The 23,477-nt window shown below is 37.3% G+C and overlaps 4 protein-coding genes across 10 annotated transcripts; 2 read left to right on the top strand and 2 right to left on the bottom strand.

The window, feature by feature from the left end:
• The first annotated feature begins 491 nt into the window (after positions 1 to 491).
• Positions 492 to 3,337, top strand: LOC110847904 (cytochrome P450 4C1). Of its 3 annotated transcripts, none has more exons than XM_035850555.1 (9): positions 492 to 802; positions 896 to 1,002; positions 1,095 to 1,140; positions 1,234 to 1,461; positions 1,549 to 1,618; positions 1,686 to 1,777; positions 1,857 to 2,288; positions 2,362 to 2,450; positions 2,540 to 2,708. In XM_035850555.1, the coding sequence occupies exons 1-8, from the start codon at positions 649 to 651 to the stop codon at positions 2,406 to 2,408; spliced, it is 1,176 nt and encodes a 391-aa protein (XP_035706448.1). In that variant the 5' UTR covers positions 492 to 648; the 3' UTR covers positions 2,409 to 2,450; positions 2,540 to 2,708. The 3 variants fall into 3 exon arrangements, with proteins under 3 accessions (XP_035706448.1, XP_035706447.1, XP_021950637.1); XM_022094945.2 differs by lacking the exons at positions 2,362 to 2,450; positions 2,540 to 2,708 and adding exons at positions 2,731 to 2,907; positions 3,018 to 3,337 and having other exon boundaries at positions 506 to 802; XM_035850554.1 differs by having other exon boundaries at positions 2,362 to 2,709.
• LOC110847903 (cell division cycle and apoptosis regulator protein 1) lies at positions 3,200 to 10,422 on the bottom strand. 5 transcript variants are annotated; one of them, XM_035850552.1, is made up of 20 exons: positions 10,233 to 10,422; positions 9,998 to 10,158; positions 9,661 to 9,926; positions 9,241 to 9,563; positions 9,036 to 9,144; positions 8,794 to 8,934; positions 8,260 to 8,556; positions 7,902 to 8,181; positions 7,664 to 7,819; positions 7,425 to 7,576; positions 6,671 to 7,187; positions 6,035 to 6,262; positions 5,655 to 5,963; positions 5,336 to 5,570; positions 5,148 to 5,260; positions 4,991 to 5,074; positions 4,500 to 4,902; positions 4,186 to 4,416; positions 3,990 to 4,105; positions 3,200 to 3,902 (listed from the first exon to the last, which is right to left on the bottom strand). In XM_035850552.1, exons 1-20 carry the CDS (start codon positions 10,243 to 10,245, stop codon positions 3,690 to 3,692), a joined length of 4,347 nt encoding a protein of 1,448 aa, XP_035706445.1. In that variant the 5' UTR covers positions 10,246 to 10,422; the 3' UTR covers positions 3,200 to 3,689. The 5 variants fall into 5 exon arrangements, with proteins under 5 accessions (XP_035706445.1, XP_021950632.1, XP_021950636.1 ...); XM_022094940.2 differs by having other exon boundaries at positions 9,036 to 9,563; XM_022094944.2 differs by having other exon boundaries at positions 6,758 to 7,187; positions 9,036 to 9,563.
• A 77-nt stretch (positions 10,423 to 10,499) lies between these two features.
• LOC110847178 (probable ATP-dependent RNA helicase kurz) lies at positions 10,500 to 19,688 on the top strand. Its single transcript, XM_022094056.2, has 17 exons — positions 10,500 to 10,629; positions 10,720 to 10,874; positions 10,964 to 11,365; positions 11,435 to 11,665; positions 11,752 to 12,096; positions 12,165 to 12,291; positions 12,368 to 12,528; positions 12,607 to 12,981; positions 13,082 to 13,303; positions 13,372 to 13,503; positions 13,610 to 13,805; positions 13,882 to 14,321; positions 14,402 to 14,507; positions 14,613 to 14,795; positions 18,672 to 18,813; positions 18,893 to 19,158; positions 19,234 to 19,688. The coding sequence occupies exons 2-17, from the start codon at positions 10,758 to 10,760 to the stop codon at positions 19,581 to 19,583; spliced, it is 3,795 nt and encodes a 1,264-aa protein (XP_021949748.1). The 5' UTR covers positions 10,500 to 10,629; positions 10,720 to 10,757; the 3' UTR covers positions 19,584 to 19,688.
• A 2-nt stretch (positions 19,689 to 19,690) lies between these two features.
• On the bottom strand, positions 19,691 to 23,387 carry LOC118435136 (ABC transporter G family member 23-like). Its single transcript, XM_035850553.1, has 17 exons — positions 23,081 to 23,387; positions 22,977 to 23,006; positions 22,775 to 22,886; positions 22,545 to 22,699; positions 22,384 to 22,454; positions 22,284 to 22,320; positions 22,126 to 22,206; positions 22,027 to 22,039; positions 21,553 to 21,944; positions 21,412 to 21,488; positions 21,096 to 21,295; positions 20,850 to 21,027; positions 20,652 to 20,767; positions 20,521 to 20,588; positions 20,238 to 20,433; positions 20,003 to 20,156; positions 19,691 to 19,926 (listed from the first exon to the last, which is right to left on the bottom strand). The coding sequence occupies exons 1-17, from the start codon at positions 23,173 to 23,175 to the stop codon at positions 19,715 to 19,717; spliced, it is 2,187 nt and encodes a 728-aa protein (XP_035706446.1). The 5' UTR covers positions 23,176 to 23,387; the 3' UTR covers positions 19,691 to 19,714.
• Positions 23,388 to 23,477: the final 90 nt, after the last annotated feature.

Below are 23,477 nucleotides of genomic sequence, written 5' to 3'. Positions count from 1 at the left end.
ATCAAATTAATAATAACTTAGGAGATGGGTACAAGCATGAGGGAGGTGTATCCTTATACGGTCATATTCATAAGGTTCAAAACAAATAAATACTAACGCCTAGTCCAACTGCTATACATGCATGGCCAACAATTTTGGGATGGTCATGGGACAACGCTCAGTTCACATCAATTAAAGAGTTCCACTTTCCAGCGTCGTAAAGTAATTCTCGTATAATCATCATTATCATTATCGAACCATTCTACAGTTTGCAGTCATAATATGTAGTTACATTATACCACATTTATGGTATACACAGTACAGTGCATCGTCTGTGTGTACTGTGGACTGAAATCAGCTCAGCTCGAATGGTGTGGTTGGGTATATGTACTATTTACTTATTACATAAACGATTAATGCGACGCTTCTTACTTACATGCAACCAATGTCATGCAACATCAATTTTTTGCTTATCCGTCCAATGTCCATCCATGATTTAATCATAAAAATCGCATGGAAATAATATCTATTTGTTTCCTCGATTGTATGCCTCGTCTGGGCTTATTCAATCATTCACATTCATCACTTAATATTTTATATTCATCTTTAGAATTAAATTAAGTTAATTTAATTAACCTGCATAGAATTAAAATTAGTAAATAAGCTACAATGCCACCATTGTTGATAGCATTTTTCGTACTTACTGCCATTTTCTATACGGCACGACATATTAAACTGCGCCTGAAATTGGCAGGTATTAATGGTCCCAAGGGAATTCCCATTTTTGGCAATGTCTTTGAACTGATTGGCGAAGGGAACGTTGGTAAATTGTAAAATTTATTTAATAACGCGCCGAAACAGCGAATATATAACGATACGAATTAAAAATTAACATTTTGCTTGAAACATGTTCAAGGTGTGGTCAAGGCCTTGACCAAATTCCGCGATGAGCATGGGTCACGAGTAGTAATGTGGCTGGGATTGAATCCATATCTCATCATATCAAATGGAAATGACATTGAAGTAAGTACATTTAAAAATATTATTATCTGTCTCTACACTCCGCAAATCAATAACATAATTTTGAAATGAGTACTTTCAATATCCTTCCTTAGAAAGTCTTATCTTCTCAGCAACACATTGAAAAAAGTTGGGATTACGGTAATGGACCATTTTGTCAATAAATTAGTGCATTTGAGCAAATTCAAACTATTTTTGCTGTATATTTTTCATTTTGCAAAATAATATATTTAGACCTACTCGTGCCATGGCTTGGTCGAGGACTGCTGACATCAACAGGATCGCTCTGGCATTCGAGAAGGAAGCTTCTCACACCAGCTTTTCATTTTGCAATTTTGGAAGATTTTCTCACCATAATGTGTGAACAAGGCGACATTTTGGTTAACGTTTTGGAAACAAAGAAGGGCTCAGAATTTGACATTTTCCCCATTATAACTAGAGCAGCTCTGGACATTATTTGCGGTTCGTGCGTACTGCTGAACTACTTAATGTGTGCAGATATTTAATAAATTCGTATGTAATTATAAATCTCTCATATTTATGCTGTAGAAACTGCTATGGGCGAGAAGATTAACGCTCAACGGAAAACCGACTCCCAATATGTGAAAGCTGTTTACAGGTTAAAATACTTGACATTAGAAAAATAAAATGCATATATGTAAAACTAAACGAATTTTTATATACAGAATTAGTGACCTTATCCAATATCGCCAACTTCGTCCTTGGCTTCACAATGACACCATTTGGAGTTGGAGTCCTTCTGGCCGAGAAGAGATACGTAATATAAATACGTAATAACTATGTATACATGCACACATATATCTGCATATGCATATTATGCATACATATATTAACAGGATTGCTCAAAACTTTGCACAATTTCACCGACTCCGTTATTCAGAAAAGGAAACGTATGAGAGATGAAAATGGGAAAAGTACTTGGAAGAAACCAGCCTTCCTTGACCTACTCCTCGACCATCAAGCTAAGAATCCAGGTTCCCTGAGTGACATTTGCATTCGAGAGGAGGTTGACACCTTCATGTTCGAAGGTCACGACACGACAGCGGCGAACATCAATTGGACTCTCTATTTATTGGGGTGTTATCCTAAAATCCAAGCCAAAGTTCAAGAAGAGATTGATTCTGTGCTCGGGTCAGGTAGTGGGGGCAAGATCCCTTCGGGAGATTTGGCCAAGCTAAAATATCTCGAGTGTTGCATCAAGGAGAGTCTGAGAATCTATCCGAGTGTTCCGCTAATTGGAAGAAAATTGGCTGGGGAGTTAAAATTGGGTATGCAAAGGTCAACTCATCCTCAATCATTGGGGAAATACTCGTCGATTTGATTTTTCACAATTTTTGATAGATCTGCTGATATTTAGTAGTAGAACAGAAGTTATGAGTTACCCTTAAAGTCGAAATCAACCTGTGTGATATTGTTTTTGGGCTCGAAAGGTCAGAATGACAAATCCCACCGCCCTCCATAAGTGGGTTATCGTAAGAAAGGTGGATTCAGAATTTAGCTAGATACTTTGTGGGTGTAGGACCACCCCCTGTGCTCCAGATCTCTGAAGATCTCTTCAATTTAGAGATAATTAGAGTGGGGAAAATTGAACCGACGAACATTTCTCCATTGAGGATGAGTCTTCTACTTTAATACACGTTTTGTTCAACTACTTATTAAATGAGATTAGTATTAGATTAGATTAATGAGATTCTTTAATATTTGTCTCAGACGAAGATACGATTGTGCCTCCAGAAACACGCGTCATGGTCTCATTTTTCCATGCTCACAGAGATGGAGACGTTTTTCCAGATCCCTTAAAGTTTAAGCCGGAACGATTTGAAGAAAACCAGGATAAGCATCCATATGCATACACTCCATTTAGCGCAGGCCCAAGGAATTGCATAGGTATGTTTTCTTACAATTTAGAATATTTATATAAACACTATACGATACAAGCACATATGTGAATACCCTAAATTTATAAAAGATTGATGCTTTCTTTCTTTTTATTATAGGGCAAAAATTTGCACTAACGGAGGAAAAAATCGTTTTGGCGAAAGTGCTACAAAAGTTTAAAATAACATCTCTGCAAAAACCAGAGGACGTTGTGCTCCTTGCTGAACTTATCCTCCGACCGAAGGACGGAATTAGGGTTCGCTTGGAAAGCAGAGAATAATAATGGTTGCAGATAACAAACTTTAACGTAACTTGTACATTTTATTCCTTCATTTATTCATTCATCTATAACATGATACCCATAAACAAAACCAATCTAAATTTAAAACTGCGAGTGCAGGAAAAAAAACCGTTATATGAATAAACTAAGCTAACCGAATTTATCAAGTTTATATGAATGTATACTTTACTAACAACCATGTACAATTGAAATGTTCTTATTTTTAGACATTTTGTTACGATACTGACTATAAAATAATAATTGAAGCATCAAGATATTCAAAAGGGGAAAGGCTCACAATTGACTTGAATTGAAATAAGGTCAGAATACGTGGCAGGAAAATTCTCTCATAATATTGCCATATCAGCTTTTTAAGATGCCATCACAAGTGTAATACAAACTGCAAGTCGAATTATCAGTAAAAAAAAAACCAGATTAACAATGCTCATTTCAGAATGAATGTACATTGTACTTGAATTAATTGACAAATTAAAAAATAGAAATTCTACTCTCATTTTGCTTCGACGCCACTACTAGAATTGTTATCTGCTTCTTTATTGTTAAGTGAGCTTGTTTCTGTAGGCTCTGATGTTTTCGTTGTTTTGCTCTTCTCTGATACAACGGCGTTGGTTGAGGTCACCTTTTTTTCTTGAGGAAGTTTAACAACGTCTTTAACCCGATAAATAAAGCTCTCTGTACTCTTTTTGAAAATTTCCACTATTTCCTGCAGTCAAAACAATATTTATATGAAAGTCACAATCGACCTGACCCATGAACAATGTGAAAATGCTATGTAAATTAAATTTGTTACCTTATTAGACTTTTCAGCTGCTTCTAAGTTTTTGACCTGTACTTTTGACTTCTTAAGTTCATCAGCCAAGCTATCATTTGACTTTTTTAACTCGGCCACTTGATTTTTAGATTCAGCTGAAATCATTAAGATACACGCATATGTAAGTCTGATTGCATAATAATACGTAACGTATAGTAATAATTAATCATATTACTGAGAGAATTTTTAAATGCATTGACATTAGCTTCAGCAGATAATTTTTCCTTTTCGGCTTTTTCCAATTCGTGCATAATCTTCTTCACATCTACAACTTTTCCATCCACCGTGACCAAAACAGATTCTCCAGTCCAGTCGACCTTCTGGTCATCGCATAATGTGGGTTTTACATCATCAAAGGCGACGATGGGTGATGAATAGGTGAAAACTGGGAGAAGGCTTTTGTTTCCTATATGAAATCATTTAATAATTCATTAACACCAATGCAAAATTGGTAGTAGGTACTTGAACTGAATTAAATAATATCAAAACCTTTTGCAATCTGCATAACAAAATCCAATTTACTCTTGTTTTCATCTATTAGTAATGATTGTTCATTCCCGTCATCAGTTTCTGCTTCCGACTTGTCTGTCCAGGCTCTGTAGTGTACGCCTCCCTTTGCACTAATATTACGAAGAAGCCCTTGAATCTCATGTCTTGTAAGCCCTAAACCCAATGCTGAGCAAATATCTTCGATGTGGCTGTCCGTGATGTAACCAAGCTGATTCTCATCATAGAATGTAAATGAAAGAAGAAGCAGCGGATCCACCGTTGTAACCTTGGCCTTTAAGTCCACGTTGTTAACTACTCCCGATGGAACGATCGAAGTAGATGGTGATGTTTTGCGTTTTTTAATAGCAGGCTCTTCTTCCTTTGAGCCAGTTTCAGCATCATCCTACAATTGTTTGGTTATAGTTAACGCATCATTCTTGGGATCATGTAATTGAAAATAAGGATAAATTCAAACCAAACCATTACATTACCTGAGTTTCTTTTTCAGAGTTCTTCAGCAAACCAGTTTGGCGTACAATTTCTGAGTAAATTCTGAACCCAAAATCTCGTTGAAGCTTTGTAAAATAAAATGATATATGAATAAATAAAATGTTGGATTAATTTGCTTGAAATAAATGATTCTATTACCATTTCATAAAATAATTCAGCGAATAAGGAAACTTCAAATGATTCTTCCCGTTTATCAATTTGTCGATAATCCCGGAGGGAGGAAAGTGGCATAACTGAGCAGTCGAACGGTCCTACGATTTAGTTTAAAGTGCATGCGTAATTAATGCACAATACATACGAGCTGGATTGTATGTTTTCGTTCCTACCCATTGTCTTTTTCATTGAGGATGAAGACGAGCTAACTTTAGTTGCGGGGAAGATTAGTACTTTTGGATGGTTTGGCAGAGCAAACCTTCGTTCCCACAACTTGCGTTCTTCAGGTTTCATGTCAGGTCGAAGAACAGGATAGGTTAATACACCCTTGGTAGATTTGAGGTGATTCAGAATAATCTCATCTTCGCCTAATTCTCCCTGCTCGGGTAACTGAGAGCTGGATTCATCCTGTATAAACATAATATGACATCAATATTTTTAATACATTAAAACTCTACACTTAAAGGGAATCACATAGATACTATTACTAACATTGTTCATAATTTCTTCGGTCGTGTCTCTCTCATTTATTGAAGTTTCTAAGATAGTTGAAGGATCCACCAACCGAACGATTGATAGTTCGTTGATTTCTTCTTTTTCTACTTTCGTCTCTTGTTTAAGAGCGACATTATTTGCAATGATCACGTCTTTAGTTCCAACAGTTGCAGCAGGATCAGGTTGAGATGGTGTCTCCTTTTCCTTCTCGGACTCAATAGCCTCCTGTAATCTCGATGTCAGTTGAGCTTTGAGACCCTTCGTATTTAAGTTCCGCAAGGCCAGTTCTTCTTTTAGTTTTGCCACCTTTAATTAAAAACCATTGGATACTTTAAAAACAATCTAATTTTCAACAAATTCGCGAAGGAACCACATACCGTCATGCAATTCAAATCCAACAAACTGTGATGTGTTCCGGGAGAAGAAATCTTATTTGCATCACTTTTCTGACTTTCCACGATATCTTCATATATATCGACTTCCCCGTCGGCTTCCTTACTCATTTCCGCTGAGGTAATAACGTCATTGTTTAGAGACAAATTATTAACATTATCCTGTTCCATCGCCACATCCACAGAAGCATCGCCATTACATTCACTTAGAACCTGTAAATTGACAAGGTCAGCCCGAAGGAGGTGAGCAAGACCACGTCCAAAGAGAAAACACATTAGTATTTTGTTCATACATGATTACATTTAAAATTGAAATGAAATAATAGCTACTTGAAATATTCTCGGAAATACATATCAATTACATATATTTCTTTTTGCCAACTTTTCATTTTTGAAATAAGCTTTAAAGAACGAATGCACACACGCACGCACGCAAATAATTCTTGCAGATGTTCCCATACTGCGCGTTTAAATTGCTGGGAAAATATTATAAAGAAAAAGCAATATTTTTGCAATGGATACAACACTTTTCAGTGTTGAAAGCATGCTCAATTTCTCAGCAGATATTAATTAATGCTAAAGTATGAAGAGTGTAGTTGTGTAACGCAAAAGGATTTCCACCTCCATCATCGGCTCTGAAGTTTTGTGATCTCCTCCTTTGCTTGCAGATAGTGTAGACACATCGGATGGTGCAGCAGCACTACTTACATCTGCATCGATGGGTTGTGACGGTGCGATAGGTAGTGGAATAGCCCCAGGAATAGCATCTCCAGAAGTAGTGGTGGTACAAGTAGGAGGGGGAACGATTTCGTCGCCAACAATAATACCAGAAGGAGTACTTTCCCAATTTTCATCCAAGTTGTCATCAGCCGTCGCGGGAAGTGTAGTTGAGGAAGAGGACCCTGGTGGTGTGTCTTTTTGTGATTTGTTTTCTGTATTTTCAATAGAGGAGCTAATAGCCTCCACATTTGCCACCAACTTGTCTGCATCAGGCCCGTTCAATGCGATCCTGTAGGATTTTGTAATTTTGTCCCACTCGGGTAAGGATGGGACGCAGGACGAGAGGTCGGGAAGGAAGTACACCACCGTTTCCAGATTGCCGTTGGAGCGTCGGTAATAAATTTCCATAAAGCGATACCTAAAGTAAGGAATATACAGCAAATCCAACCAATAATGGGAAACGAAGATAAACACAGACGTTTATAATAATAATAATGCAAAAAATTATGGAACAACATGAAATTCAATAGGACCACGTAAAGGGTCACAACTTCCCCAGCGTATTTGTACAACCCCAAAGTTCGTCATTTTTTATATACCCTTTGACGACACTATATATTAAGTCTTCTTGAAATTGAATGATTAGATATGTTACCAGTATTTGCAGCGAGTAAGATCCACTGACGCCATGGATTTGCAACATCTGATGGCCGTGTTGATTAAAACTTTTGGATTGGATTGAGGATCTGGACCATCCAGAGAAGAACTCCAATTTCCACCGAGCGCCATTATATCGTGCTTTCCAGTCTACATGAAAACATTATGAACCATAAAAATGCGTCTAAAAACTTGTTTATCCGTCTAAAGTATGTTCTTAGTTCATGATTTTCTCACCTTTACGCCGACAACAAAATTGAGGAGTCTCTGTAATGTCTGAAATCCAGATGTAGTGATATCCTTTGTTTCGGTGGGTTCCGGGTTGTCTTGTTCCAAAACAAATCCAGATTTACGGAAAATCGCTTCCAAACTTGGCGAAGATAAAATCATCACCTAACAAAAAAATACACTTGATGAGAATAACTGTGTACAAATATATTTGCATTATTTTTCTTGATCATTTCTTTTAGCCAACCTTAACAGAAAAGGTGCAACTAGAATCCGGGGCTTGCAAAACATTAGGAATTTCATTAAATTTCTCTTGCATTTTCTTGGCTTCTGAATCATTATCAAAGTTCATTTCCAGCCGTTCCACTCTTCTTCCCATAATGTGCACAAGTGATGAATTGTGACTGAATTGATAAGGTTTTTCTAATGGAAAGGCTTCCATCCATGAACATTTCGCCAAGAAAAAATCAGAAGGAACGTATAAATTCTTGTAACGGGATTTCATGTCACTTGAATTCAATTCCAACCTATAAATATACAATAAGAATAATCACATGTACAAAATGTACATCTTAATAACTAAATAAATAACATGTAAAACTCACACATCCAAGGAGAATTTCGGTGTGTCACACAAATATCGAGAAGAAGATTTGGATATCACACTAGATTTATTCCCACCTCTTCTGCTGGCTGGGGATGGAGAACGACTTTTATCCTTGAGATTAGACCCTTTACCTTCACTGGATTTTATGGTGTCTCGTGACCGGCTTCGCTTAACTCTATCAGCTCGGTCCGATTTGTGAGATTTGCTGACAGGACTACTTCGATCCCTTCGGTCTCGTTCTCTTTCACGGTCAACACTTTTGTCCCGCGTAGAAGTCACAGCATTCCTTTCACTGCTGGAAACGTAAATTCTTAAAACTAATGTTACCCCTTTAAAAGTAAATACCGTCTGAATTTTATATGAAGTGAACCATACTAAATCCAGAGTAAATTTTACTCTTTAGCAAGTTAACGAGTATATATAGTTTACTTAATATGGAATTCAGAGTGCATTAGCTTTTCAAAAGGGTAAAATTACTTTTAAAGGTAATAAAACAGGTATATGGTAAATATATACAAACCAAATTACTCACCGATCTCGGGACCTGCGCTTAATGGGCGATGGGGACCGCCTACGCCGTTCTCTTGATTTTGATCTCGAACGACGAACTCTTTCATTACGATCTCTAGATCTTTCTCTTCGATCACGTCCTCCACGTTCTTTGGATCTTGATCTGATAAAAATAAGTACAAGATTTATCACTGAGTCACTTCAACTTTTAACGTATCAAAATGTAGAATATTAAACAATTGAAATTTGCTTTTGTTCACCAACCTGTGCACACGTTCTTTTTCTTTCCTATCTCTGTCTCGTTCTCTTTCGCGTTCCCTTTCCCTGCCGCCGTCCATTTTAGACATTAATGAAGGCAGCCCTCCCATGAGCCCTGATGATATCAAACTATTGTCTTGTTGATGCTGAAGATGTGACGGCATTTGTGAAGAAATTGGACGTCTTCCACCCATCAACGAATCATTCATACCTCCAGAGACGTGCGCATGACCACTTGGCGGTCGTCCTCCACCTGCACCGTACATTTGATGCGGATTTGACCCCATTGACGGTGGGGGTCTTCCACCACCACCCACCGGACCCAACGCAGGAGGAGGAGGAACTTGCTTTTGCACGGAACCCGAGTATCCCTGATAACCTCCAGACTGTTGGGATACCGAACTTGCACCTCCGCCTCCCATATTCACAATTTGGACTCTGGTCGCATTCCATTTGAATGGCATGCTCGGGTTGTAGTCAGCTTCGACTAGGACTCGATCGCCCTCTTTAGGTAAAATTGGTCCTTTCACGACCCTAAGATTTGCAAAACATAGGTGGTCAATATTTTAGTTGTAATTATTTACACCAACTACTATGATTATTATTATACATTAAACTTAATGAAACTCACCCCATTTGGAAAAAGACTTCTTCATCAATGAAACCAAAATCGTCATGAATTTTCGTCACCATTCCAGTAAAGACACGTTGCTTAGATTGACCCTGGCCTTGTCCTGATGCCGCTTGATCTTGCATAAGAACGCTTCCCAGGTTCATAATGCTCCCTTGTGTTATCAATTGTGAAATGCCGACACCTAACCCGTCTGTCACAAAATTTACGGGGGGTTGGAGGAGGAGTGGGGCACCACCCGTGTTTAGCTGAACATGACGTTGCTGCTGCGATAAGATTTTAACAAATTAGTAAAAATGGTCTTCTTATTTGAATATATAATTGATATCATATTCACCTGGGATCCTTCCCCCTGTGGGAAAAAGTTTTGTCCACCACTCTGAAACTGTAGTTGACTCGCCGAGTTGACAAACAATTGCGGACCCGTGAGCAGGGTGGTTTGTTGAGGCGGATTTCCAGCTCCCCCTCGATTTGCGCCTCCATTTTGACCCCCACCACCTGTAAGTTAAATGATAATTAACCTCAACTGTAAACTACTGCACCTAAAATTTAATGCAAACCTATCAACTCACCAAAATATGACATTGTCAAAATTTCTTTGATTTCAAATTTAATTCACTCAAATTTTGCTTTGTCAAGCAACTCAAGTTCAAATGTCCTCTAAATAGACTTTTAACTGAAATTAACTAGTGCTCAACGTGCTCATGTCAAAATTAATTGTTATTTCCTCTCTAAAAGTCAAGCCAAAAGCACTTCTGTCCACTAATTATTGCTGCTTATTTGCATCGCCGCAGCGTTGATGATGCTTCGTGCCGGCGGTGTCTCATTTTCTCCACCGCGAACTGCGATCGCTCCACGTGAATATTGTTGTGCTCTGCATAAGATAAAAATGTGAAATGTGCATGCGAATTAATTGTTGAGAATTTTTTAACTAATAAACTCACTAAATTGCGTCGTGACGGATTCAAAGTAAGCTAAAACGTTATTTATTATTGAGAAACCTGGCTGTGATTACGGTATGTCAAACAGCATAATTTTAGTTTATTTGCCCATTTTCAGAAGTTGAAGTGTGTTTCTTGCATAACGAATCTACCACAATGGGCGGAGATAGGAAAGGAAAGGGCTTCAATCAAAAGGGACCCCAAGGTCAGCGTGTAGGCAAGAAAGGCAAGAAAAAGGACGGTGATGTCAATGCAAAGAGTTGTGCTCAGCAGGTATTACGCAATTTGCATTAAAGCTGAAATCGTATTACTTGTTTTTCTAGCTAAATTAAATCATGATCTCCTCATTTATTCTTGTGTAGATTGCCGTAGACTCGTCTGCATTTGATGGTAAATATGACGAAGCCAATCCATTACTCTTGCCACAAAAGCCGAAGAAGGAAAAGGGACAACATAAGGAGGAAGGGGGTGCAGGCAGAGTTCAGTTTGCTAAAAAATTATTGAGCAAGAAGCAGCGGAAACGACTTCAGCAAATTGTTGACCGCAGAGAGAAAAAGAGTGGAAGAGCAGAACTGTTGGAAGAACTTCAGAAATATCAATTGCCTGCGGAAACATTTCAGAAACTTACTCCGCTTGTCCAAGTGCAAACAGAAGGACTGAAGAAACTTTTTAGTCAGATCCAGAAGGATAAAGTCTTGGAAGACGAAAAGGAACGTGTTCGAAAAGGAAATAAGCGAGCGCGAGGAGAAAGTGATGATGACGATGTAAAGAAATTGCTCGTTATCTTAGCTGTTTTTACATATAAAATCTTAAGTTCAAACTTTGCTTTATAGGATGATCACGATGAAGATATTAATTATGGGGTATTGGCTGTTGCTGAACCAGTAAAGAAGAAATTAAGACCAAAGAGCAGTATCAAAGGTGCCAACAAGCTCAAGAACCAAAACCAACACAAGTTTAGAAGTTGGAGTGGACGATTTGGGGTGAAAGGTGTTGATAAGAAAAATGATCCAAAAGTTTTGGGATTTGAAGAAGAATCGTCTTCTGATGAAGATGTGTCAAATGTATGTATGAGCATGATATATGTTTTTGTTATATTGCAAATTTTAAAATTTTGGGTATTTGTATTTTTGGTATGAATGATATTTAGGACTTGGAGAGCATACCACTAGCAATTAAGGAAGAAGAAACTTCAACGAATTATAACGAGGAAGATTTTGCTGGCGATGACCAAGTAGAAATTGTCCCTGAGGATGAAGAAGCTAAGACAAAATCTAACATTGTTGAAGTAATCAATCTCACCGGAGGAGAAATTCCTCCAGAAGTCAATGGTCTGACTGAATCCAAGAAGGCTAAAAAGGCTAAAAAAAAACAGTTATCATCTGAAAAGAATGACATTGTCCCCCCCCGTGTTGCAAAAACATTTGTGCCTGTTCATCGAACAAAAGAAATTGAGCTTGTCCGAAGCAAATTGCCAATTATTCCTGAAGAACAGGTAAGAATCTAGTGATTGTCGTTACTCATTTTCAAAATGACTATGTGGCTATATTTTGCCGTCTTTAGATAATTATGGAATCGATAACGGAAAATCCTGTGACTGTACTAGCGGGGGAAACCGGAAGCGGTAAAACCACCCAAATTCCTCAATTTCTGTATGAAGCCGGGTACTCTTTAAATGGGAAAATCATTGGTAACTCTTAAAGGAATTTTAAACTTGGGCTAATTAGTACTTGTCAATGATCAACGGTGACACCTTAATTATCTAGGTGTCACGGAACCGAGAAGAGTTGCAGCAATAGCGATGTCAATGCGAGTCGCCAAAGAGCTTAACCTTCCAACTGATGTGGTTTCTTACCAGATTCGATTTGACGGAAATGTAACTCCCAGAACACAAATTAAGTTTATGACAGACGGAGTGTTACTAAAGGTTAATGCAGAACGTATGAATATGGCTGCGTGTGTGCGTGTAATTCATAAACTAACGGCAAATATTATTTGTGCGCAGGAAATAGAAAGAGATTTTCTTCTCTCAAAATACTCTGCCATTTGCGTCGATGAGGCTCACGAAAGATCCCTTTATACTGACTTGCTCATAGGACTATTGTCTCGTTGTGTTCACATCCGGAAAAAAAGGAATGACCCACTAAAACTTGTTATCATGTCTGCTACGATGCGAGTAGAAGATTTTGTTGAGAATGCCATCTTATTCAGATCTCCACCTCGTCTAATCCACGTTCCCACTCGACAATTCCCAGTGCAAGTGCATTTTAGCAAGTTTACTCCAGAAAATTATCTCGTTGCCGCATATAAAAAGGTGGTTCAGATTCATAGAAAACTCCCTCCAGGGGGAATTCTTATTTTCCTTACGGGACAACAAGAAGTGAGTAAAATACAAACCATAATATGCATGTTAATGCGACAAGAACTATGTAAATATCAACTTGCAGCTATCACTATTGCCTGTTGATTTTGTATTTTAGGTGAGAACTCTTGTAAAACAACTTTGCAAGATATTTCCGTCTGCATCAGAACAAGATGATTGCGAGGATGTTTCATCGTTTGTGCCGTCTTCTACGAGTAAAAAACGCATGTCCAAATTTAAGAAGAAAGAAAAGTCGAAAGAAATTCGAACGTTAGCTTCAAAGTTAAAAACATTTGACTTGGAAAAGTTACAGGCCAACCCACTGAAGAGCGAGGAAGAGGTCCTCAAATAAATCTTAACATTCTATGGAACATATTGGTAAATATTTTAATTTATTTTTCTATTTAGGAAGATGAAAACGACAACTTTGAAGAGTCTGAAGATGAGGACAACGAGTGGGGTGATGATATATCTGGTCCAAAAGAACCCCTTCATGTTCTTCCATTATATTCCATGTTACCTAATAAAGAACAACAGAAGGTGAGCAAGCTCAAATATTTAAAACTTTATTTATTTATGTCAAATTCACGAGATTGAGTGCAGTGCAAGTTTTATTTTTGGTTTGTCTATATATAAATTTATGTAGGTATTTGAATCGCCACCTAATGGGACAAGAATGTGTGTTGTTGCTACAAACGTAGCAGAAACGTCGCTTACAATTCCTTCCGTCCGTTACGTCGTGGATTGTGGAAAGGTAAAGCAGAAAGTTTGGGACAAGCTTACTGGAGTTCAACAATTTCAGATATGTTGGGAATCCAAAGCATCCGCTGAACAAAGAACGGGTAATAAAGTTGGATCAATGAATTCATAAAAAGCCACTTTATTGATGCATGAAAAATAACATTAATACTGATACAGGTCGCGCCGGTCGTACTGGACCAGGACATTGCTACCGACTTTTTTCGTCCTCTGTATTTACGGATGAGTTTAGTGCATATTCCAAACCAGAAATACAAGTCAGACCAGTTGACGATATGATGCTGCTAATGAAATCAATGGGGATAGACCGAGTCCAAAACTTTCCTTATCCTTCCTCACCTGCCACTGCGCAACTAGTCGCTGCTGAAAAAACACTGTTATCCTTGGGAGCATTGCAAACTAAGGAAAAGTCAACGCTGAAGCCGAGGGTGTCAAATAAATCATCTCTTCATCTAGAAGACAATACAATAATAAGCGAATTAGGAAAAACAATGTCGCATTTTCCTCTGGGTCCTAGATTTTCTAAAATGCTCGCCTTAAGCTTTCATCATTCCTTAGTGGAATTTACGATCGCACTTGTTTCTGCTCTAACCGTTCAGGTGATTTGAAGAAAGGAGGGGTACTAAACATTAAAGGTGCGTTTTTCAATTACTCATTCGACACTTGTATTTACTTACAGGAAGTATTCCTTGATGCCTCATTACATGATTCCGGAAAAGATGTGAAATCTAGCTGGGCTGTACTGAGAAGAAAATGGGCTGGAAGTGGTTCTTCGTTCCTATTAGGTTGGTCTTGCTATACATTACAAAGATCATTATTATAATTAAACTTTACTTACATTAACACATATGTACATAATATGTATTTGATGTCAATATTACTATGTCTAGGCGATTGTATGGTACTTCTGAGAGCAGTTGGCGCTTTTGAATATTCAGGAGGGACTCCTGAGTTTTGTCTAAAAACTGGTCTAAGATTTAAGGCGATGAATGAAATTAGAAAACTTCGAAAACAGCTCACATCTGAAGTAAACTTGATGGTGTCAGAAGGGGAGGAAGTGCCTCTTAATCCAAGTAAGTTTTATATTTTCATTTTGATTGACGGTGTCAGAGGACATTTCTTGTCCTCTAAATTTATATTGTAAATTTGAATCTTAAATTTTATACAACGGTTAAAATACTAATATCTAGTCGTACACCAAATTCATATTGTAGGAAATCATCAATCAATTGCAATAAGTTCTTATCAAAGTTATAAGTAGTGGTTTTAACATTGAAAGATAAACAAGGCCCCAAAAAAGGGAAATCTTAGTGAGGCTTGGTGCGACTACAACTAATAAATAAAATTAGATTGCAGAATTTTTGCATCACCGCTCATTTGGTCCTCCGGATGATCGCTGAGTTTGTCCTCCGTATAAAATATTGGGATCACTACCGACGTACAGCCCTCCATTCTTTGCATCCAATAGGTCTTGCAACTTCTCTCTTGGTAGTGCTCTCTCTCCAAACAGGAACGGTGGTTGAGTATCTGTACATGTCGTTGTGATTTTGACTCCCAATCTTCCAAGTTCCTCAATCAGCTCTTCCTCCAATCCAATTGCTAAAGCAACGGAGTTGTTCTTGTAAATGAAGGACGGATCTTTCAAACTCTTTAGAAATGCTGCGGTTTGCCACACTGATAGTTTCTTCTCTGCTTGTTCACTTGTACGGAAAACTTCAGTTGGTCTTATTTTATGGCTTCCTGGTTTAGATATGTATGTAATAGCCAAATTCAAGTGTTCCTCCTTCTTTTCCTCCTCATACATGAATGACCTAAGAAAGTGACTGCATTATTTGTAGCCATTTCTTAATTCCTTGACGAACTCGATAACAGCATAACCGAGTTTACGACCTTTGTGACGGAGGCATTTGGGCATAATTTCAGTAGTTCTTGTTCCCTTATATGAGAAACAGTCTGAAATATATCAATATATTAATTCATGCAAATGTCACTCAATTATCATGAAGCATTACCATTAAAAGTACATAGTGGCGAGAATGAGAAGCCTCCATTCGAAGACGTAGGTTTTCGTATGGATAACTGAGTGGATGCCCGTGGACGTCCCTGGTTGAAATTTTTGGCGATTTTATGCAGGAAATGTTAAGCCGAATCCTGCAGAAAAAATGTGCCTAAAATTGGCCCAATTTTGTGCAGAACTGTTTATGCATATCTATTTTATGCAGAATATATTATGCATAATTTATGTTGAAAGGTTTATGCACAATTTATTGTGACGGGTTTATGCAGACAATTAATGCATTTTAAATCATGTCCTAATTGATGCATAAATTACAATTCATCAAGTACAATTAAAATTCATATTTATTTTTACTTGTAATAAATATAAGTATATAATTGTTTTAAATAATATTAACACCAGTCCCACGGCGTGACTTGCGATACTTCTCGGATAGTGTCTTCTTGCTTCACAATTTAGCATCGGCTCTGGTGCAGTTATCTGGAGGATTTTCAACTCGTCCCTTTTTAACACGCAATCTACATACAAGTTCGAAAAATGTAGGTTTTGTTGATTAGTGGCTTACAGAAAATATTAAATGTGGGACTTATCTTGGTAATCACTGTATCTGCGGCGCAGACTGCGAGTTATGCTGCTGCCTTCCAATGAGGTTTTTTCTCTTGGATCTTATCTTAATGTTCCGTCAACCCAGTTCTCGCACCGTATTAAGTTTATTAACCCACTCGACTAAGAAATAACTGATCCTTTTTTTTAATTTGCTATGAAAATATCGAAAAGTTTGGATAAAAGAGGGATTTAAAAGTGAAATGCGAAATCATTCAATGAAATGAATAAACCCATGCCGTCTCAATTCGAGTTACGCGCTATGAGACACTATGAGACACGTGTACAATTATGGGTACATATTTCTGCATAATAAACTCGACATAAGTTCTATGCATAATTATGCTTATAATTTTCTGCACAAGTTGGTCGGCATGATTGCTTTGTCAAATTGTGCATAAACCTGCACCAAATTTTGTGCATAATGAGTTATGCATAGGAGTTGTGGCTACTCCTGCAGAATTCGGCACAGACATTTCAACCAGGGGTGGTAGTAGTGGAGCTCCACTGACTGCATTCAATTGTTCTTAATGAAAAACAAAAAATGCAATTGGGTGCATGCAGTTTGCACTCGTTTATTGTGTTTGTCCAAATCCTTGAAGACAAGCTTCTTTCCAAACAAATCTCCAGCCGTTGTCTCCACACGGAAATCCATCAGCACCTTCTGCTTTTATCATCTCAAGGGCCAATTCTTTCTCATCACTGGACATGGGGATATCGGTGAGAACTTGTGTATCAAAGAAGATGTCTCCATCAATCACTGGTCTTACAAGCTGATAAAACTCTTCTTTTACTTTGACTGTGAATTATACACAAATTAAATATAGCTTTATAAATACTAATAATATATATAGAATCTTCAACGGCATGTGAGGACAATAATAATATAATATATATTTTATTACCATCTTCATCAATCCCTGTCCTAGTTCCATCTTGATTAACCTTATAAAAACTAATTAATTTTGACCTGGATACCATTTAAAAACGGAATTAAAAATGGTTTCTATTGCATTTGGGGGCGGATTTACTGGGGGGCAGAATACCATTGAGACCGACTTGTGGGGAGGTGATAAAATCAGTTGGGGACTGAATTAATGCAAACCGATTTTGAATATTCTACTGATGCAGTTATGATTTATTAGAGACCTGGAACTGATTCGACAACAAAAATTAGAACATAATACATTTTTAACATGAAATTGCAACTGAACCAAATGAACACACGATATTAATTTTGATAAAAAGATCGGATTTGATTTTGATAGTACTACAAAAATAAACTAAACGAATAAATCGTCATCATTCATGTCATCAATTTGATGACTGATTTTGGGATGCATTTTATATTTTAAACAAGTTATTAGCTATAATTTTGTCCTTCAGTGTTCTGTGACTTGTTCCGATCGGTGGTGACACTATTGCGAATATATTAGCTAAAGAGAACGTTGTGATAATTAAAAAAAAATATGAACTGTATCATATTTACAACATGATACAGGTCAGAGGTCAACGCCGACCAATTTATTAGCGGCGCCAATGTTGGATAATTTTTCGGGGGCGCGGCGTGACCTCTGATGCACTTCCTCCGAGTTCCTCCCCCCACTACAACTACAACTCTAAACTCTAAAAAAATTAGTTCAGGCTTGAAGAAAAACCAACGACAAATAAGGAGGAAAGAATGGAACTGAGAAAATTTTCTCGGTCATTTTATTTTTATTTTTTCCTACACCTTATTGATGTAGCCCGGTCTCAACGGAATTCTGTAACCATACACCTTATTGGTGGAATCCGTCGCCAACGAGAAAAAGTTGGCCTACACCTTATTGGTGTAGTCCGTCGCTAAGGCGAAAAATTTGGCCTACACCTTATTGGTGTAGTCCGTCGCCAAGAGATCGAAATCGCCCTCCACCTTATTGGTGGAATCCGTTTTTAAAAGGTTAATTTGAGCTCTCACCATTACTCTAATGAAATCTGGAACAATTTCTCGGACGACTATTTCACCTATATTTGATTTATGTAGTTAATGGCCATATCAGTTAAAAATTAATTACCAGAAAAACTTACGCTCATTCGACATTTCTTCTTGTCGAGGGATGGTCAGATTTTGCGACATCTTATCGTGTTGGGACAATGGCGAAATTATGTCGACGACGAGAGGTTGAGAGGTTGAGAGGTGGAGGAAAATTAAAAGTGTGTGGAGAGGAGAACGATTTTTCTCAACAACAGAGTTCAATGACCTGACGACTTTTTTCATAGTTTTTTTTTCGTTTTTTTCATAACCACTAGGTAAAATTCAGTTAAATCAATAATTAATTAATTAATTTAGACATGGAACCTCCCACGGAAGAACAGGCTGTCCTTTTACGACAGATTATTCTCAGTGGACTTCCAGATCGAGTGGGACGAAAGATTTTAGAGTCTGAATTAAGAGAAGGAGAAGACCCTAAAGTCTATAGACATGCGTATCGGTGTGTGAGCTTGTATTTGAACAATGAAAAGGAAGTTGCTTCATTACAATAATAATAAATTAATAATTTTAATATGTAGGTGTGATGAATTAGAAGATCCCGTCTTTCTTCACACATCGTCCGTCCTCCGTTCAACGAAACCTCAATGGATCGTTTATCAAGAGGTGTTTGAATCCAATGGAAAAATGTACCTTCGTGGCGTCTCTGCAATAGAGCCAGATTGGATCCCATTATTTTGCAAAACATTATGTAAATTGGAAAATCCATTAAAAGATCCACCTCCATTCTTCAACAAAGATAAAGGTGACGTGTACTGTTCTGTAAAAGCTACATATGGAAAGCAAGGTATAGTTCAGTTTAATTTGTTGCCCTTTAAATCCATTAAAGACATTTATTCATATCATGCTCTAATATTTTTAGGCTGGGAACTTCCTATAGTTGAGACGGAATATCCCATATTCCTCGAAAAGTTTAAACTGTTTGCTCAATTTCTTTTGGAGGGTCTCGTATTTCCAAAACTTGGCAAGTGGCGAGAGAAACTGTTATCAATGCCAATTACGATGACCAAGCCTTGGGCGAAGTTACAACCTCGCACCCAAACATTGCTGCTCCCTCTCACCAAAAATGGAATCCATTCTAAATCTCTATTAGAAGAAAGATGGAAACTGGACCAGTCGTTTTTACTCTCAGAGTATTTGACATGGCTTCCAGACGATATACACAATGAAGTAAAGTCTGAATGGCCTCCAATTGAGTCATCAGTAGTGTAGCTAGAATATATTTTTTAAATTTGACAATCGTGTTTGCATTAGTACTGGTTACGAGACATTATTATTATAGCAAGATTGAAAATACAAAAATTGTAAATCGGAAAATATCTGTTGCGAAAATTATTTATTCGTCATTTTCTTAATCTAACAAATAAAAAACTGAGTAGAATAGGGATCACAATCCAAAAGATTGCTACCAAAAATCCTTGATAAACTTGAGGATGGTTCAGCCCCCAACCTTTGAACATTATTGATCTCAGTGCCTGCATTGGAATGGACGCTGGCAAACTCCAACAAAATATTCGATATATCGAGCTCACTGATTCCAACGGCCACATGTTTCCTTCGATATCATACACATTTCATACGATTAGTAACTAAATAATTGGCTAGTGCAACAAATAATTTCAAAGTTTTACCGGTTGATATGAGGTTTGTAATGTTGACAAACAATAGGACAAGAATGAGTTCCATTTCATGGTGAACCATTGTTGCCCACCACAAACCACATGCCAGTCCAGATAAGGCAGTCAAGTAAACCAATCCCACTGCAAGCACCCATGATCCTTCCACCTATTTTTTTAAATTTTAATTCATGTATTTAGTGTCAGAACACTTTTCAGATACGCATCGATATCTAACTTGAATAACAACCTTCATCCCATAAAATCCCGGAAGAACAATAAAAAAGACGGCAATCTGTCCCACAATCATGAACGAATCTGATACAAAAGAGGCGACCACGATATGACCAAATTTTATTCCTGTTACGGCACCCCGATCTGCGACACCCTCTCGTTTTTCCATTACGAATATTACAGACGGCAAGTTCGCCAGGATAAACATGTATCTAAATATGTATTAAATAGTAGCAATTATACTAGAATACGCTTGTAAAATTCAAAACCAAATATATATGTATTTTCACGACACGCACAATATTATTAAACCCGGTTGAAGGAACAAGGTCCATTCTCCATCATATTTTCCGTAAATGGCGTGATGCTAAATCACATTGAAAAAATGTAACATTTGTACACTTATAAAAAAATCTTCTTATAAAATTACATTCAGCGGCAGTTGAACAGTTCTCGGATCTGCGTCACATTTAATGACCGATTTTTCCAGATATGCTTGATACTTTTTCATAATCGTCGCATGGACCCAGTCTCGTGTAAGAACATCTACATGCATAATTTGTTATACAAAAATCAGCTTCGTTTACACACTCCTCTTCAATGCACTTGGTTATGAAAAAGTACTCACTGGATTCATCCATCCGAATATTGATTTTGGAACCAAGCAACGTTCCATTCCCTATGTAGTTTTTTTCCAATATACGATCTCTTAAATGACCTGAAAAGTTTGCAGGGAATTCGATAAATCCCATCGCTTTTCCACCATGAATCGATTTCAAGGCTTCGTTCGTTGAATATTTGTAAGTCTATCACAGTATTCTTTGATGCATAAATGGTCCCAAAAAGTTAAAAGTACTTGTGAATTGCAAATTACCCAACGGATCTCATCTTTTTCAAACTCATTCAGGAAACCACAAATGGAAGACATCCCATCGTCACCCGCATTTAGAAGACAGCTCCCCTCACCATACAGGGTTGAACAATATCTCAGAAATTCATTCATCGTGGTAGTGTTGACCCTATGAGTACCACGAATTTCGTTCCAGTCACTGCTCACGACTCCCATTATGGCACCTTTTAATTGATAATCACATCGTTAAGAACGAAATATAAAAACCATAAAATTTAGGTTTTGTTTAAAAATTTTCATGAAAATTTTGAAAATTTTCTTCGCTTTTAAACCATCGCACCTTTAGGCTCAAGTCCAACTATATTTTCATATGCCAGGATTTCCAAAAGGGGGAGGAGAAGTTGGACAAAAATTGCACTACAGAACAATAAAATTGGTGAATTTGCTTCGTTAAAATCTAAAAATAAACAACGGATCATACGCAGGATGTCTAATCTGTCTCAGTAGCGTTTTGCTCATTAATGCTCCCACAATCCTGAGATCTTTTTTCCAACCGGACTGCTCCATTTTTCTAATAATCTGAAGTTTCCCATTGTTCATCTTCTTCACATCTAATACGTCATCTCCTCCAAAATTCCCATTCGACAGCTTTCTTACTCGTGTTAACTCTACTCCGATGAAAGTGAAGTGTTCCGTCGTCAAACGTTCATTCTTGTTTGAATAATTGTTATTTTTTAGATTGGAAAGTCTCCTTGCAGCAGCATCGTGACATAATTGCAACACCACTTTCTCCAAAGAACTAGAATGATGGAGTGCTAGTAAAGATTGTGGCGAATCTTCAGCTAAAAGGGCACCTTTTCTAAGAATTCCAACCTTAAAATAAGTAATTGACATTCATGTACATATGCAGATGTAATCATGGCGTAGTTCTCGATGATTTAACATGATTTAGTACCGTGTCACAAAATCTAAAAATTAAGAAAACACATTAAATTCATTCAGTTAGTCATGTTTTAGTGAACTTTCGTAACAATAGCATACAAAAGTTACAAACTTTGCTTCATCAATATAGTGCGTACTAACGATGATACTGGTTTTCTCGCATGCTACTAATGCTCCTAAATGTTCCCAGATACTTTTCATGCAAAACAAAACAATAGTGCGGATATACCTGCCATTAATAAATGACTATTACGAAAAAAAACGCCATACCTTTGTCTTAAAACTGGATCTAGTCCAACAGTGGGCTCTAAAATGGGATCATTAGTAAGTTATATCCTAATCTCAATTATAAGTTGGCTCAGATTATTACCGTCCAGCACTATCAGTGGAGGATTATGGATAAGGGCGACGGAAAAGCTGACACGCCTTAGTTGCCCCCCACTTTGAAACACAGAATGTTAAAAAATTAGTTTCCTTTCTCCATTTTTCAGTCCTCTTAACTAGCTACATTTTTGTTAAGTAATTTCTTGCCTTAAATTTGCAATGAGTTTAGATGTATCGGGAAGCTCGAGAAATTCCGTCAAGAATTGTATTCGCTCTGCTATACTGGCATAAGTCATGCCATAAATTCGTCCAAAGTATGTAAGCATTTCTTTTATTGTGAAAATACTGATCAGGGCTATGTCCTTCAGAGTGTAGATCAACGATGACAGTTTAAGTAATTATTTGAGTCATAAAATTAAGTAATTGATTTCACTTGCCTGAGGCATATAACCCAACAATGAGCCAGGTTCTGGTCTACCACCCAAAACCGATATTTCTCCTGAATCCAACTTTTTTAGCCCAACAATGCATGATAATAATGTCGTCTTTCTGTTCAGACCCAGATAAGCCATGAGCTTGTTACTTATAATATCGGCTAGCGGTAAATAAGTACATAAATTGTTATGTATGTAACTATACCCGCAACCACTTGCGCCTAATAGTCCATAACTAGAATTATGTAAATTTAATTAAATGATACACATTGTGACGGACATGTCCAATTACTGCTTTAGAAAACTTACATGGATCCTTGTTGCACAGACAAATTTAGATTGTTCAGGATTGGAGGACTTTTTAAGGAAAACCGTTTACACCCATTTACTACTTGAACTGCCATTGTTACATATACTATTTCAAAACCTTCCAAGTCACGTCACGTTGATGAATATCGATTGTTCCTAAATATTTGTTATCTGCTGGAAATTATTCTAGAGATTTCCAAAAATTTAAAATACTGTAATTTCACGTCATTCTTCTATCGCTTCATTAACAAAGTGACCCAGAAGTATAATATGAGTTATCTATTATACACATGCAACGCTGAATGAACTATTTTTTAATGCGTTGAGACACGGCCATAATCTTAACTAGACTGGACAATTTCCTTAATTAAAAGTAACAATATCTTGAAACGTGTTT

The sequence above is a fragment of the Folsomia candida genome, unplaced genomic scaffold (assembly GCF_002217175.1).
Source record: "Folsomia candida strain VU population unplaced genomic scaffold, ASM221717v1 Fcan01_Sc003, whole genome shotgun sequence".
In the NCBI taxonomy this organism is placed as follows: domain Eukaryota; kingdom Metazoa; phylum Arthropoda; class Collembola; order Entomobryomorpha; family Isotomidae; genus Folsomia; species Folsomia candida.
The sequence above is the reverse complement of the archived record's forward strand: the minus strand, read 5'-3'. Positions and strand labels throughout refer to the sequence as shown.